The sequence below is a fragment of the Sinocyclocheilus grahami genome, unplaced genomic scaffold, assembly GCF_001515645.1.
Source record: "Sinocyclocheilus grahami isolate Dianchi unplaced genomic scaffold, SAMN03320097.WGS_v1.1 scaffold3.1, whole genome shotgun sequence".
Lineage (NCBI taxonomy): Eukaryota > Metazoa > Chordata > Actinopteri > Cypriniformes > Cyprinidae > Sinocyclocheilus > Sinocyclocheilus grahami.
The window spans coordinates 7,926,984-7,943,654 of record NW_015505182.1 but is presented as its reverse complement, the minus strand read 5'-3'; the positions used below and the strand labels follow the sequence as shown (position 1 = coordinate 7,943,654).

The 16,671-nt window shown below is 33.9% G+C and overlaps 2 protein-coding genes across 2 annotated transcripts in view; both read right to left on the bottom strand.

The window, feature by feature from the left end:
- Window positions 1-393: 393 nt before the first annotated feature.
- Window positions 394-7,645, bottom strand: LOC107582151 (uncharacterized). Its single transcript, XM_016267881.1, has 15 exons — window positions 7,496-7,645; window positions 6,745-7,032; window positions 5,177-5,224; window positions 5,019-5,069; window positions 4,152-4,202; window positions 3,742-3,786; window positions 3,603-3,644; window positions 3,398-3,448; window positions 3,098-3,184; window positions 2,569-2,587; window positions 2,344-2,383; window positions 2,185-2,257; window positions 1,058-1,153; window positions 642-691; window positions 394-540 (listed from the first exon to the last, which is right to left on the bottom strand). The coding sequence occupies exons 1-15, from the start codon at window positions 7,548-7,550 to the stop codon at window positions 451-453; spliced, it is 1,086 nt and encodes a 361-aa protein (XP_016123367.1). The 5' UTR covers window positions 7,551-7,645; the 3' UTR covers window positions 394-450.
- Window positions 7,646-11,590: 3,945 nt separating this feature from the next.
- Window positions 11,591-16,671, bottom strand: part of LOC107581779 (uncharacterized) — a 13,331-nt gene continuing 8,250 nt past the window's right edge. The window contains exons 4-15 of the mRNA XM_016267432.1: window positions 14,739-14,834; window positions 14,344-14,646; window positions 14,217-14,270; window positions 14,096-14,143; window positions 13,967-14,020; window positions 13,281-13,331; window positions 12,408-12,461; window positions 12,230-12,313; window positions 12,105-12,126; window positions 11,985-12,025; window positions 11,814-11,854; window positions 11,591-11,692 (exon numbers count right to left, since the gene is read on the bottom strand). Of these exons, the coding sequence (XP_016122918.1) occupies window positions 11,591-11,692; window positions 11,814-11,854; window positions 11,985-12,025; window positions 12,105-12,126; window positions 12,230-12,313; window positions 12,408-12,461; window positions 13,281-13,331; window positions 13,967-14,020; window positions 14,096-14,143; window positions 14,217-14,270; window positions 14,344-14,646; window positions 14,739-14,834 (950 nt within the window). The remainder of the gene's footprint in view (window positions 11,693-11,813; window positions 11,855-11,984; window positions 12,026-12,104; window positions 12,127-12,229; window positions 12,314-12,407; window positions 12,462-13,280; window positions 13,332-13,966; window positions 14,021-14,095; window positions 14,144-14,216; window positions 14,271-14,343; window positions 14,647-14,738; window positions 14,835-16,671) is intronic.

The window sequence follows — 16,671 nt, the reverse complement described above, 5'->3', positions numbered from 1 at the left end:
ATTGTAAATGTACAGAAAAAGACTAAAAACAGGATGTGAATCATTATTCTCTCTTCCATCTCTGATGTAATCGGCTGGATTTTGTGGGAGGAGAAGCTAACGTCACATGATGGAATTTGAAAAAACTGATTTAAGCCGTTTTTAAATACAACAAACTTATAAGAAAAAAAACATTTGGCTCAAACCTTCAGATGGTTCAATTTCTTTAGAAAAGAAGTAAAAGATTTCATTTATCATTACAATTTTAGTTCAGCTCTTATTGAATGCCCAAGCTCCACAAGTGGTACTAGTGGGTTTGCCAGAGAAGATGCTCTGGATATTCACTGAGGTCACAGTATATTCCACACCAAACATTGAATAATAAAAAAATAAACACCTACTGTTTTTGTCTGAAAGTAAATACACTTTAATTATAGTCGCAATACATAATGAACACAGACATGGGATTTGTCAGTGCATCTTCACCAAACTGTACACGTGATCTTCTGCATTTGAGTGAACTGGTTTGTCAGGGATCATGGAGTACAGGTGATAAACATTCTTAAGGAAGAAGAAAGATTATTAAGACACAAGTAAATGTGTTTGTATTCTGTTCATGATGGACAGTTATGTATTTGGTGTGTGACATTGTTCAAACATACCTCATTTTCCTCTGGATTTTCCTGTTTCTGTTGTTTATTGACTAAAACATCTGTAATGCAATACAAAGGCATTAAACGCGTTGACCTTGATGAACAAGCTCTTTGTCATAAAACTTTAATGTATTTTTAGCTTTGACACAGCAGAATAATCTCTCTGAATCATTCTATGCATCAGTGTTGTGATGAATTTAATATTTGTCCAACTTCCTCCATATTAGCTCAGCATGATTAGAAGGCTATCTCACCTTCTAAATGTACACACCAAAAATTTAGTTTTTGGAATACAGAGGAAGTTTTAAGTTGTGAAACTACAGTTTGTTTTCATAGTAGGCCTATATTAACAACTCTTATGTGAACAAAACAAAAATGTGATTCCTCATAATATGACCACTTTAATGAGAGAAAGATGTCATTACCTGATGGCTGGTAAACTGAATTTACAGACATAATGAAAGAGTGAGTGTCTGTGGGATCTGCTGTGCTCTCCTGATGTGACTCTGGGTGTTCGAGGCCTTTGAAAGAACAGCATGATGAAGAGGGTCAAACAGAGTCAATAGAAAACTATACAAAACAAGAAGACAAATGTAAAATGGCTTCCCGAAAAAGCTTCAAATTGTATGCATAATGTTAGATTTGATGACAGTGACACCAAACACAATCAATCCATGTCTTGATACCAGACACCATGACTGAATGAGAGCATTTGCAAAATAGACTGAAACAAATGGGGAGATCTCCGTATAATTATACTTGGAATATAGAACTTAAGTCTCAATGCAAGTCTGATGTACAGTGGTGCGAAAAAGTGTTGGCCCCCTTCCTGATTTCTTATTTTTTTGCATGTTTGTCACACTTGAATGTTTCAGATCATCAAACAAATTTAAATATTAGTAAAAGATAACACAAGTGAACACAACATGCAGTTTTTAAATGAAGGTTTTTATTATTAAGGGAAAATAAAATCCAAAACTACATGGCCATGTGTGAAAAGGGAAATTTGGCTCCAGATTACATTTGTGACTTGGTTACTCTTTCCACTCCCTCTCGCTCTCTCCGCTCTGCTGGTTGTCTCCCTCTTTATCAGCCTCATTGTAAATAAAAAACCATGGGGGGGGGCTTCTCCTCTAATGTTTATTAGGAAAGCTGCTTCCTTGATTTGTTTTAAGAAACTTCTTAAGACACATCTTTTTAGTAAAGTTTCTAATTTAAGATTTATTATTGCGAATCTATTTTTCATATGTATTTTTGGAGCACTTTGAGTTTGAGAAAGGTGCATTACAAATAAAATGTATTATTATTATTATTATTATTATTGTTATTGTAAGATCCTTTATGGTGAGTTTTTTTTTATTATGGCCTGAACTGTTCCTTTAAGAAGATGTGGTTATTAATGCTGATCTGCTGAAGACCTGAAAGAGGAAATGGTACCAGACACTGCAGTCACTGCACAGCGTTTCTAACCTTTAACTCACATGGTGACATCTGTTAGCAACTATGCTTTTAATTTATCTGAGATCATTCCCTGAGAATGATGTTCTCTTACCTCCAGATATGGGCTGAGATGTTTCTGGTACAGAAGTGATCAGGGAATATATATCTGCAGATCCAGAACCACTCTAAATAACATAGTCAATTAATTTTATATACAGTATGTATATAATTTTATGTATGTACATAAAATTGTAAATGCACATATACTCACCATACTAATTCCTTGACTGGGCACTTCCATTTTTATTGATCTAATTTAGCAAAGAATCAAATTTAGCTCTTTATGGCATCTTTTCATACATGTATATATCAGATTAGAAGCTAAACATTTACACATTTAGCTCCTGGACTACAAAAATATTTTTTTATGAAAAATAAATATTTAGAGCAATATATATCACAGACTACTGAATTGAATGCATGAAAAAAAACTTACAGTTTTCTTATTTTTTGACCTAGAAAACAATGAGTTACTGCATTATATGTTTAATTCTAGCTTGCATTATAAATTCTATATTGAACAGCATTAAGCTCAGTATCTATCCAACAGAATGTACAATGAGCCTTATTCATGGCTTAAATTTTCATTTTCAGCATACAGTATGCATTATAATGATATTTCACAAGTTTGTTTGCTCATATTGACAGGTAATTTTTAAGCTATTAAAGATTAAACGTATTTGCCTGGTTTCTGCAGTGGAGAAGCTTGAGGACAAAAAGATCACATAAAATTCCTTATTTTAAGGAAATAAGTAAAAAGTACTCAATTCACATATATTGTAATTCATGGGCGGGGATTATGTTAATTGTGAATGAGAGTACACTATTTAAAAATTTTGAATTCATTTAGATACACACGTTTGTGAATCCGTTTTTTACGTACCAATTACTCTAAATGTACTTATATGTTTACGAAAGATTGATGAATGAGGCCCAAAGAGTGTACATTTGTAAACTTGACTTACTTGCAAACCGACACAGACAGATGAGTCCTGTGAGTCCAGACAAGAATACAGCAACACCAGTGGAAACCAGCACTAAAAACCATGTGCCTGTGTCAAAACAAAACCAACATTTCAGTCCATGTTTATGTGTATTATGATGTTTAATGTGTTCTTTAGATATATCAGTCCACCTGACATATATTTGTTTTAATTTTGTTGTGTGCATGGAAAGAAGTAAACGTTTTACAGAGATTTGAAATGGAATCAAATCATCCAATTAATTCAAATATGGAAGCAAAGACTCTAAAATAATATTAAAACCTGTTTGTGGATCTGTCGGATGAGCCATTGAAGTGTGAACATTAGAAACAGCTGCAACAGAAAAAAAAAACCTCAAATGAAATCATAGGTTAATTGACTATGGTGAACATACACATCAAGGTTTCAGAGTTGAATGAATTCATGGTAAAATAAAAAATCTTAATATTGCAGATTGCTAATATTTAGAAAAGATAGAAAAAGTTACCTGTTCTGGGGGATGCTGTTGTGAAAGTGACAGCCATTGTTGCTGAAATTGAAATGGTAAAATAATTAGCTATATGAATAAACTTTTTTTATTTTTTTGGTCAGGTACAAGTTTTAATTGTGCACTAAACTTTACTCACATGTGTGTATTTGTGAAGCTTTTTGAGTGGACGCTTCTGTTGAAACTGCAGTGAGAACATCTTAAGTTATATTTAACATAAAAACAACAAACTTTTTATGTCTGCAAGCCAGAGCTAAAAGAAGTATAGTAACATTTTATTAAATCTAGGTAACTTCCCCCAAAAATATAAATAAATAAGCAAACATATTGGGTGAAACACAGAATGTTCCAGTGTGATTTAACATTTTGTTCAGATATCTTTTTAGAGCACTCAACTAGAAAGTCTGGTAGTTTGTGATCCATTTCGTGTATGATGGCCAGTTTTCCTCTGTAACTATTTACAAAGTTGGCAAGCGTATGATGTCTGTAGTTTAAAAATTGGTTCAGATTTGAAAAGTCGTGTAGTGCATTCCATCCTTAAGTACTTACTATGTTCTGATATTCTACTGTTACCAGGCAAAGTGGAGTTTGTAATGGAAACTGCAGAAAAAAACAGCATATAGTTATAGTCTTATAACAGAATATTAATAAAAATATACATAATTCATAAACAAATATTAACCATGTTTAAAACACCATAATCATGAGTCTCCAACATCCATGAATCCAATATATGAATCCAACATTAATTTTACAAGGAAGAGTGGATGAACTTACTCATCGTTTTTTTTGTTGTACTTGTTGACAGGTTTGTCTTGGAATGGTTCAACAATGAACCTGAAAGAATAATTGTCATTTTAAGGACATTAAGAGTAGAGTATTAATTATTTGCAAACTTTAACAAAGTTTTTGTTGTTGTTGTGCACGGTACAGGTCCTTCAAATAAATATAAATAAAATAATGTATGTCACATACGGCTGGTGTACTTGGGTACTCTTTCCACTCCCTCTCGCTCTCTCCGCTCTGCTGGTTGTCTCCCTCTTTATCAGCCTCATTGTAAATAAAAAACCATGGGGGGGGGCTTCTCCTCTAATGTTTATTAGGAAAGCTGCTTCCTTGATTTGTTTTAAGAAACTTCTTAAGACACATCTTTTTAGTAAAGTTTCTAATTTAAGATTTATTATTGCGAATCTATTTTTCATATGTATTTTTGGAGCACTTTGAGTTTGAGAAAGGTGCATTACAAATAAAATGTATTATTGTTTATGTATTATTATTATTATTTAATAAAAATATACATAATTCATAAACAAATATTAACCATGTTTAAAACACCATAATCATGAGTCTCCAACATCCATGAATCCAATATATGAATCCAACATTAATTTTACAAGGAAGAGTGGATGAACTTACTCATCGTTTTTTTTGTTGTACTTGTTGACAGGTTTGTCTTGGAATGGAGGTCTGATAATAAAAATAAATATCGCAAAGGGAATCACTTTTCAGAAGGGAATTGTTTTTCCAATTAAAAAATAATGGAATAACCAGAAAATGTGTTATCAGGAACTTACCAATTGTAGTGTATGTTAGGGTTTCAGAAGTGGACATTACAGTTACAGCTGTTGAAAAGACATTGTGAAATGTGTGGTGATGCACAGTATATAAATATTTAATAAACATCGTTTTTTTTGTTGTACTTGTTGACAGGTTTGTCTTGGAATGGTTCAACAATGAACCTGAAAGAATAATTGTCATTTTAAGGACATTAAGAGTAGAGTATTAATTATTTGCAAACTTTAACAAAGTTTTTGTTGTTGTTGTGCACGGTACAGGTCCTTCAAATAAATATAAATAAAATAATGTATGTCACATACGGCTGGTGTAACTTGACATCCCCTCATCCATATTTGTTAACATGAGTGTATTAATAAAAAAAAGTACACTGGACTGTTACTGTCATTGGATCAGAGTGAGGAGACCGTTTTTGAATTTCTCTTTTTGAACTTCTCTTCTTTACAGTGTAGAAACAAGTTATTTCCACAGAGGAAGTCTGACCTCCAAACCAAATACTGATCTGAGATCCAGTGAGCGAGAGCTCACATCACGAGCTCACATCTCTGTATTCTGATTTTCATCATTACAGTTCAGCAAAACTGGGTCTGTTTCCAGAATAACTGACAACTTGGCCTGACAAAGACCTAATTAATGCATACGATGGCACATGCCATGAACACAATGGCCAAACAGCTGTGCTAGCAGGAAATGGACATTTTTTAAATTTCAGTACCGACTGGTACCAAAGTCGGTACTTTTGACAACACTACTGTGCATCGTGAAATTGCTTGCTTGGAATGCCATTCATGAATCTCTCTCTGACATGTACGTGCAGTGGGCTGTGTGTAAAGTATTTTCTTCTGCTTATTCTGAAAATGGTAATGCATATACTTACACCCATCATGTCCAATTCTGCCGAACTAATGCTGTTCCTCAGTTGGTTAATCTGGTCTTCTGCTTTATAATTAAAGCAGAATTTACAGCAGGACTTCAAATCCCCTCCTTACTTTCACCAGGACTATCACCCAACAAGTCTTCAATATGTCACTGTCGCAGCAGCGACATTTTCCACCACTCTCAAATCAGCTTAAATGTTATTTCTCTGCCACTCATGAATCATCGAGGGGTTAGAAATCTAATTTTTGTAGTGGCAATTCACTACTGTGACAGTGAAGTAATAAGTGATATGTCAGGACTGGATGGGCAGGCGAACTCGTGAATTGTTACTAAAAATGTAATTGTAGGCCTACATTTCTGTACATGACATTTATATATTATTTTTATATTCTGTATGAAATTGTAATGGTTAGGTTTTAAGTTAGGGTTATGGGATCTAAAATGGTTAAAATCTATAAAATGGTTAAAATGCAATGATACAAATATCTTTATGATATAAAATATTCGTAAATATTTTGTTACTTTAGCTGTAAATGTTTAACAATTGTTTTCATTTTAGATGGTGTCAATACATACACTGTATGTTTCAGCATTTATCCAAATGTACAACATTTTTTATGTTTTTTAACCTGTAAATGTTATGTTAATACCTACATACAAACAATGAAACCAGGCTGAAATTTCTCACCTAGAACCGTCACTGTGGCAGGAGGAGAATGGCGTGATGGTTTATCAATCCCATGTATTGTGTAGTAACAGTAAATGTCGAGTGATCCAGGTGATGTTACAGCTGCCCATCTGAACACTTCAGCACCAGTGAGATCCAGCTCACATCTCCAACTGGTTTTTACATTCTTCTCCTCACTGTTTGTGTTGAAATAACACTGATTCACTGTAACATTTGGCGTCTCACAGCTGATCTTCACTGAGCTGGACTCTCTTATGACATCTGGAGATATTTTTACAGTAGGGGATGCTGAAACAACACGAAACAGATCATTACATCTCATTGACCATGTTTACAAGTACAATAATATTCCAATCACACATTTTGGGTTCTAAAATGTGAAGTCAGCTGCTAATAAAATGTACTATATACAGGAATATTCTATAGTTCAAACAATATGTCAGGTAGGTTGTATTAAAACATCACACGTCACTTGAGAAAAATATTGCTGAAATATTATAGAAAATGAAAATTAGTTCACTTCAAATCAGAATCAGAATTAGAATGAGCTTTATTGCTAGGTATGTTTACACATACGAGGAATTTGTTTTAGTGACAGAAGCTCCACAGTGTAACAGAATGACAGTGACAAGACAGGACACAGATAATAAAAAGAATAATATAAAAATAGACAATGTACAAAAAAGCAAAAACACAATATATGTGACAGACTACAGAATTTAATCAACATTAAACAACAAAGATCTCTTACTGTAGGACTGAACCTCCATCAGGAGCTGAATCACTATGAAAACGATCAACTCCATTACAGCAAATTTGAGAAAAGCGACGACAAATTAGGAAGTAGCACATCAGACCACAGGAAGCCATTTTAATCCATTGTGCAGTCAGTTCTGTGAATGTAGATCATGTGACCACATGTACAACTCAAATTCATGTTAACAGAAGGCAGATCTGGGCAGATCAAAGCTTCATCAGTATGAGGTCACTGTTAAGATTTAAAATAGGTTACAACAATGTTACAGTGTTCATTTAGTTTAGAAATAAAATTATATGTAGTACTGTTATTAATATTACAGCATAATATACACTTCAGCACCAGTGAGCACATGATGAACTGACTTTTATATTCTTCTGTTCTTTGTTTGTTTTGAAATAACACTGATTCACTGTAACATCTGGCGTCTCACAGCTGATCTTCACTGCGCTGGACTCTCTTATGACACCTGGAGATACTTTTACAGTAGGAGATGCTGAAACAACACAAAACAGATCACTTCATTACATCTCTTAAATGACCATGTTTACAAGCACACCATTTAATAAACAAGGTCCATATTCTTACAGACTTAAATTCATTTGAATAAGACCTTTACATGTGTCACACCTATTCAAATATTCCTTTATATGTATTAAACATCCTTATTCCCCTGCAGTTTTCACTATTTGTAATCATTTTGTACTTTGCGTGATTGAATTTTCTATTTACCAATCAAACATAAGGAAATATTCTAGACAATGAAACTTATTCAAAACATGAATACAAATGTGAATATTAGTTTTTAAGCAACAATTAAACATGATAAATAACTTGCTGTAAGACTGAACCTCCACGAGGAGCCGAAAAATTATGAAGATGGAAAAACTCCATTACAGCAAGTGTGAGAAAAGAGACAGAATGAGACTCAAACAATGGGTGAATTATGCAGTGGTACATCAGACCACAGGAAACCTTATAGTGTACTTTTTACGTAGGTAAAAGTGTAGATAAGACTGCACTTAATAACATATGCAATTTGACGTGTATCATAAAGCACTACAATATATGATAAAATTGTTATGATGTTATAATGTTCAGTTAATCTACTGACAATAGTGGTATAACTACTAAAAAGATCTACAGCTATCCAGAACTATCTCTGACTAATAAGTTCTATTATAAGTGTTCTGTTTATAATATAATATAATATGCAGGAAACAGGCCATAATTTTGCAACTTGAAAAAATTTAAAAGAGATCAGATCCTCTTTAAATGACAGTAAGTTTAAAGAAATAGTTCAAAATAAAAATTTACTGAAAATGTACTCACCCTCAGTCCATCCAAAATGTAGATGAGTTTGTTTCTTCATGGGAAAATATTTGGAGCAATGTAGCATAATATCACTTGATCACCAATGGATCCTCTGCAGTGAATGGGTGCCGTCAGAATGAGAGTCCAAACAGCTGATAAAAACATCACAATAATCCACACCACTTTACTTTTTAACTTAAAACCGTTGTTTCTGGCCTCCATTCTTCATCCATAAAATTGATTTCTGCAGTGAAAATCCCCCCTGCTGGTGTTTTATGATGAGACACATTTCTTTCTGCAACCAAGAAATCAGATCGACTGATCACCATATGCAAAGTTTTCAGTTATTATTGACTGATTAATTTCAGATCATTTTTAATACTAACTTCCAATAACAGCAGTTGTACCAGGAGTTGAGGCTTTGACAACTATCGGTGGAAATGAAGAAAATAAATGTCTAACCACTCATCCTTTAACAACAGTAGATGCTGACAAGAACCTTTTTAAACCTGAATCCCTTCAATGTAATTCAGGTATGTTTTAGTCTAAAAATGAAGGTCACTCACAAGTTCCTGTGGCAGTAGTCAAAGCTTCAACAGTAGAGGTCGCTGTTGAAACTGAAACGAGATTTCAACAACATCACAAGGTGCATTTAAAATACTTATACACGACCTCATTTCCAGGCCTAGCTATCACAATTTTAAATCAACTACTAGTTTGGAAATACAACAACAGCATAATCAGTTCACATGCAGATCAATTCCATTATATATAGAGTTTTAAAATGTATTTTTATTTAATTGTAAATTCATCTAATCAGTGTCACAATTTCATTTATGTCTTTTAGAGTGTGATTTTAACAATCATACATACAAGAAATAGATAATCACAGTGGGAATGTTGTGGCATGGTCGTGCATTCTGCAGTTAATTCATGCAACATTTGGTAAACAACTTTATAGTCTTGCAATCTGTGGGTCTGCACTCTGCAGAATAAAACAATGACTTTAGTCAATAATACATGACACCACAAACAAGTTAGTAACTCGGCTGCTTTAAAACAGCGTTAATTGTCCAGTTAGTTTCCATTAGTTTTAAGTCTGAGTTATAAATCAGATTGCATAGTGAATTGGTTAACTCAATTGTGCTGTTATAGTAATTATAAAGTTAGCAATGCACTTATAGACCTTATGTATAATGGTTAAAGAAAGATGTACACTTACAGTTTATTGAAATTTGAAAGGAGGTAGAAAAAGGGGTCTACCTTATTTCATGGGGAAACTTCACATAAGATTTAAAACAAAAGAGATCACTTACCATAGGACTGAACCAGTGCTTGAAGTGGGCCGGTACGCACCGGAACACAGTTCCCGGCACTTCTATATTTTAGGCTTTAGAGTAGGCTACCTGCACTTTTTTGTGCGTACCGGCACTTCTGACATGTTGCCAGTACTCAGAGTAAAAGCGTCAGGGTCTGGGTGATTATATGACCCCATAATATGATTAAAAAGGACACTATATAAATCACACTACCCAGGCGGGATCACCTCTAATCTAGACCAATCACATAAATGAATGCAAGTGGAGTGTGTGGGGCGCGAGAGCATGTCAGGGGAGGCGCCCAGAGTAGTAGAATAATAATTAATTAGTGATTACTAATTTGAATCAGTACTTTATAACGAAAGTAATATCTTAAAATGAAAAGAAGCAGGCTTTTGCGATCACATCATTTTAAACCGGTAAACTCCTGCAAAGTCCAAGGATCCAGTAAACGAATTCAAACAGTAAATTCAAAACAGCCTAATGCAGAGAAAACACGGCCGATTTCACCAGAATAGTGACTTACGTCCAGATGTCAGTAATTATTATTTTCAGTGTGTATTTGGCTTAAATTCAAGAGTGTTTTATAATGAATGCTGATTATGCGGTGGTCAGAGATTTAGCGATTGTGAATGGATCCTTATAGTAGGCTACTAAAGGCAGGCGATTTAGTGGTCTTTGGCGTCTCCCTGTGGTCCTCTTTGGTATCGCAGCTTGACTTGTGCTAATTTGTACTGAAAACTTTTATTCAATTATTGATTGATTGATTGATTGTGGCACTATACATACATTGTAGATTATTAAAAAGTACATCCTAGTGCTGGGCGGTATAAAATAAAAAAAAAAACACAAGGGGGGGGGGGGGTCACAATAATTTGAAGTGGAGTGATACAAATGGTAAAAATGTAATAGTTATTTATGTAATGTAAAGCTTTTGTGAAAATTATGTGTTTTTGTTTGAATAACCTTATTTTGGGGGAAAATAAGCTTCTTTTGTAATGTTCGAGTAATGGAATAATGTTTGATGACCTTTGGCTTTGACAAAAAGCAACAATGCAGAAATACAAGGATGTAATGACTAAAACTATGCGGCTAAAATGTTCGTTTTAAATCACAGATTCTCACTGGGCTGAGATACAAAGAAAAGTTTAAGGGAGAAGTGAGAGGCTGGGTGTGCATGTGCAGTAGTGTGCCACACATACTGACCACAAACATACAGTGAAACCACTGAAAATGTCACACAAAACAGTGTTTGTTTGTTTTTTGTATTGCACAGCAGTGATCAAGTTCAAATGTGCATGCCATTAATAGACCAATCATATCTGATATCACATTTTTCTGGCATTGCTTTTTGTTTTTGATTATTAGAAAAACAAGACAGTTTGATTGAAAGTGAAACATCCACATTCTCTTTTAATGTCAATTAGTTGAATTATTATAATATAATGATATAAACTTAAACTGGCAGAGGATGGTTTGGCATTTGTGCCAGACTGTATAACACATGAGAGTCTGCAGCGACATCAGGGATGGTGCAGTACACGTGGTACAGTTTCATCTGTAGAGCAAAGAAAGTAGATAAATATACAATATGTGAAGAAATAAAAGAGAAGTAAATAAATAAATGTGGTGGTGGCTGTAAACGTTGGAAGGTCTCTGTCACAGGTCTTTATACTCACCCCATTTTCTTCAGAACGTTCCTCGTTGGCATCAATATCATCTGATACATTAGAAATACATGTTATAATGATATTTTATCACAATATTAATTTTTTTCTCAATACACTAATGTACATAACCTGCTCATAACATGCATTACATAATAATTAGTATAACTAATTATGATTCACCTGAGGGCTGGGAAATGGCTGCTACAGAAGTATTCACAGGGCTTAAAATAATAAGAAATAAAAATTATTTATATTTTTATGCTTTTAACACTAACAGCATGTGCACTAGAAAAGTCTTACCTCTTCTTCCTTGGTTGCAGTCCTAGTAAAATATATCATACCAGTGCATTAATGTGTTGTTCTGCAAACTGGATATTAAAAAGGCAGTCTACTGTACAGTATATTCAGATGTGTAGGTAACATACTGATGCAGCATAGACAGATGCCCATGAGTCCGGTCAGGAAAATCCCTCCGCTTGTGGCTGCCAGTGTCAGGATGAGCAATGTTTCTTTGTGTCACCAAGAAATCAGATAGATTGATTACCATTTGTAAAGTTTTCTGTTGCAGTGATTAACTGATTTATACTGATTGTTAATACGTACTTGTTCTTGGTGTTCTATGGACAGCATTTTCACCAGAAGTTGAAACTTTGAGAACTAAAAGATTGAAATGGAGGAATAGACACTTGAACACTCTGACACCTCTTAAAGAAATAGTTCACCCCAAAATAAAAATTAGCTGAAAATGTACTCACCCTCAGACCATCTAATGTAGATGAGTTTGTTTCTTCATTAGAACAAATATGAAAAAAATAGTATTACATAACTTGCTCACCAGTGGATCCTCTGCTGTGTGAATGGGTGCCGTTAGCTTTTCACTTCATAATACATTAATATATGGACTGGAGTCGTGTGGATTATTGTGATGTTTTTATCAGCTGTTTGGACTCTCATTCTGACGGCACCCATTCACTACAGAGGATTCATCGGGGAGCAAGTGAGGAAATGCTAAACTTCTCCAAACCTCTTTGATGACGAAACAAACTCATCTACATTTTAGATGGCCTGAGTGTGAGTACATTTTCAGCAACGTTTCATTGTTAGGTGAACTATTCCTTTAAAGGTGCACTATGTAACTTTTGGCACTCTAACGGTGAATAAACAAAACTGCATGCATCTTGCAGAAGAATATTGTAGCCGGAGCTACTTCTATATTCTGTTTATGTATATGACAAGTCGTGTAGATACTGGGCTTCTCTGCAGCAGCTGGCCTCTAAAATAGTCCTAACATAAACACTTATAGGTGTACCATAGTGATTCAAGATAAGACAAAAACATGTTTTGGAAGATGGATTCATGATGTACTCATTATATCAATTTTGTAAATTTTGAGCAAAAAAAAAAGTTACATAGTGTACCTTAGTTAAAGTTAACATCTGCTCCAACAACAACATTTACTGTAACACTGTAACTCACCCCCTGTCGTGTTCCATGTGACATTGAGCGGTTGTGAAGGATGAGTAGTTTCTAGAATGTAGCAATTCAGTACATCAAACAATTACAGTATTAAATACAAATATTTCTTATTTTCTCACTGATTTAGTTCAGATACTTATTGACATTAAGCATCTCCAAGTAATTCTATTTTTATGAATAGTCATACATATTTCTTCCTAACTTTAATAATAAACCGATTGTGTGATATTTCGTAGTTTTGAGAACAATATGAGTCATATCTGAACACTTCACCTCAGAATGACTAAATAATGGTCTACTTCCTTAAAGTTTACATCCTCAAATCTATTTAATATTAATTTGTTTTACCTCTTGGCATGTGTTTACTTATTCTAAACCAGAATATTATTTTACCATATGTATTTATAGATTTTTTTAAGTGCTATTTTACGCAGTGAAGTCTTTAATGTCATTAGGACTGGGGCTGAATCTACAAACTGTTCCTCAATTCTGAGGGCAAATACAGAATGAAACTCAGTGTATCAGATCCTCATGACTGCAGGGGAATTCAGAACTCCAATACATGTGTCCTAAATGCTGGATTTTATCTTGAGAATGGTTTTATCATAATCCCTTTAAATGATATTGGTGTTATTACAAAACTCATGATCATGAAATTAAATCTTAATATTAAAAAAGGTGCTCACCGGTTGTAGGGTTTATTGTGGTCTCACAAGAACTGGATTCTGTAGCCAGAGTTGCTGAAATATTAAGAACTTACTATTCAAAGTTGTTTGAAATCATCAGTATTGTTGTGTCACATTTAGTTCACTCACGTTTTGGCTCTATTGTCGTAGCATTTATAGAGAAAGTTGGTGTTGAATCTGCATAGAAACTGTTACCATGTTACAAAATAATCACCACAAATATTAATAATCATAAATGAAATTAACTTACATAAGGTTTTTTTCTTTGTTGTTGGTGGTGACTGAATTTTCACAGAAAAAAACTCTATAGCAGAAAAAATCTCCATTAAAAACATTGTACAAACTGAAAATGTGAAGATAACACTAACATTACAAACCTGTAAGGTTGTACTTCTCACTGTATGATCGTTTGGATGTTGCGTTTTTTGGAGAATAACTGCAGCTCACTACTTTATTCTCGACTGACTTCAGATTATTTGAAAATTCATATTCCAAGACTGTAAAACCACACTGTGTTTTTCCAGACAGTTCATGAGATTGTATCTTTTTAAATTGTGGATATTCATCTCCAAGAGAAAGAAAACAAGTATAACCACCATTATCTGATCCTGGTATTTCACACAGAATTCTAAATTCACCCTTTTCAGAATCATAGACGACTTTAATATCCGGCCGCTCATCTGCAAACACACACAGTCATGTGATAGTAGAGCATTAGATTATGATCCTGCTTGATTTTACTGTAATACTTTACAGTACCCCTTACTCTTACTCAAATCAGACTGAGCGTCACCTTCATCATGTCTCAGCTGCACTGCGCTTGAATCTTTCTGAACTGATGCTGTCACCCAAAACTGATCAGAGAATCCTGTAGCAGAAAAACAGTAAATCTTAAGATAGCAATACATCAAATATAAGTTGTAAATATAAGCTGCTGAACACAAGGACAATTTCTTGGTCAGAATAAAACTGTAAGATTTTACATTGTAAAGGCTCATATTTTAAAACAAGATGCCCATTGACATCACTGAACTAACGTGAACAAAAGTAACTTGCTTTGACCATAATAGAGAAGTGGTTTTCAACCAGGGGCCCACTGGGGACCTCCACAAACTTCCAAAAGATGACTTAAAATAATTGTAATAATTTTAAAAACTAAATTCATATACTAAAAACACAATTAAATCAAGAAGTGTTAATTAATAATAACAAACAAAGCAAAACAGAATCTTGAATCTTATCACAAAATTAATCGTATTTAATTATTTCTGTTAAACTTGTTAAAAACAAGCAACATTATCATGGATAAAACCCGAAACCTCAGAGAAAATAGCCAGGGCCTTGAATATTGTGTTGGACAATGGGTGGCCTTCAAGTCAAAGGTTGAGAACCACTGGTTGATAAGAACAAGGCAGATGTTCGGAGAAAACCTAAAAACTCTTTGGTGTTGTGGCATATCACCTTTTACAAGTTATTTCTGACGACATGCATCTAATATGCAACCAGGGCCGTGCACATTTTGAGGGGCAGTGGCCCAAAACCAAAAAAGGGCACTAGGGGGGTGGGTGCTTGTTAATACAAATATCCAGTTGTTACATATAATAAGTAAGTTGAGCCAGTGGGTAGTTGACCTGCCCCCTGTATCTTGGCAACTGAACACTTTTACTGTCATGTGACCATGTATTTTGGAACCACCAATCATTTATGCCAGACTGTGAAAAGGAGCAACACATGAGAGGAGTGGAAAGCACCCATTTACTTTAAAAACGTGTTTTGGCTTGTTAAAGTAACATTTTAGGATAACAGATGATATGGTTGTTACATCAAAGCAAATTTATCCAGGTCTAAAAATATTTATGATACATAGGTGATTTAGCAACATATAAAACAATGCAAATCATTTAGCTAAATATTAGCCTGAACTGGTAAGCAACAGTAGCTATTTTTTCCAAAATGGCAGCTATGGGGCAAAGTGAGACAAATGTTGTGGGGTAAATTCAGTCAGCATTTTAACTTACCCCACCATAAGGCACTGTAGTTAAGTTAAATCTCTGAATTATAAACTGGTATTTTAATGTGATATTATTGGTTTAGTTTATCATATATACATATTATTTGTAGTTTATTTGATATATCACACATTATAATCAGATATATCTTTCCACCTGTAGTCCTTACCCTAATGGCCAACAAACTTAGTCTGTTTTTTGGAAGGCTACAACTTTGGTGTTCAACATATTGTTTCAGAAATGCAAACAATTAAATATTGAAATTTAAACTTCATTTGGTTGGTTTTATGTTGTTAAAGTTAACTTTATGAAAAGAAATATGACTGTTTGCAAAAGGAAATTATTAAATTAGTTTTTAAATTATTATTTATTTCACATGGGTTTGAATCAGATTTGGTCGGGTCATTTTACACCCAGATGGTGCATCTTACCCACTGACTCGACTCGGGTCAACTTACCCCTAACCCGGGGCAAACTGAGCAATGAGGACACTTTTTTAAAGCCATATTTTTTTAGAACTCTATATGCATAACTCTATATTATATACTAATAAACAACTAATTTAGAGCATTTATTACATTTACTTTTACATTTAGTCATTTATTAATTTATATTATTTTTTAACTATTTATAGGCCTAGGGTTTAATAAAATATGATGTGTTATAGATTACTAGTATCAAGACAAGTGATTATAA

Excerpts from the sequence above, each read along its gene's own strand:
- LOC107582151 (XM_016267881.1), bottom strand. The coding sequence starts at position 7,550 with ATGGAGTTGATCGTTTTCATAGTGATTCAGCTCCTGATGGAGGTTCAG. Across the intron at positions 4,203-5,018 it reads TACAACAAAAAAAACGATGA|TTTCCATTACAAACTCCACT; the intron begins GTAAGTTCATCC and ends TTTTTTCTGCAG. Across the intron at positions 692-1,057 it reads TTCAGTTTACCAGCCATCAG|ATGTTTTAGTCAATAAACAA; the intron begins GTAATGACATCT and ends ATTGCATTACAG.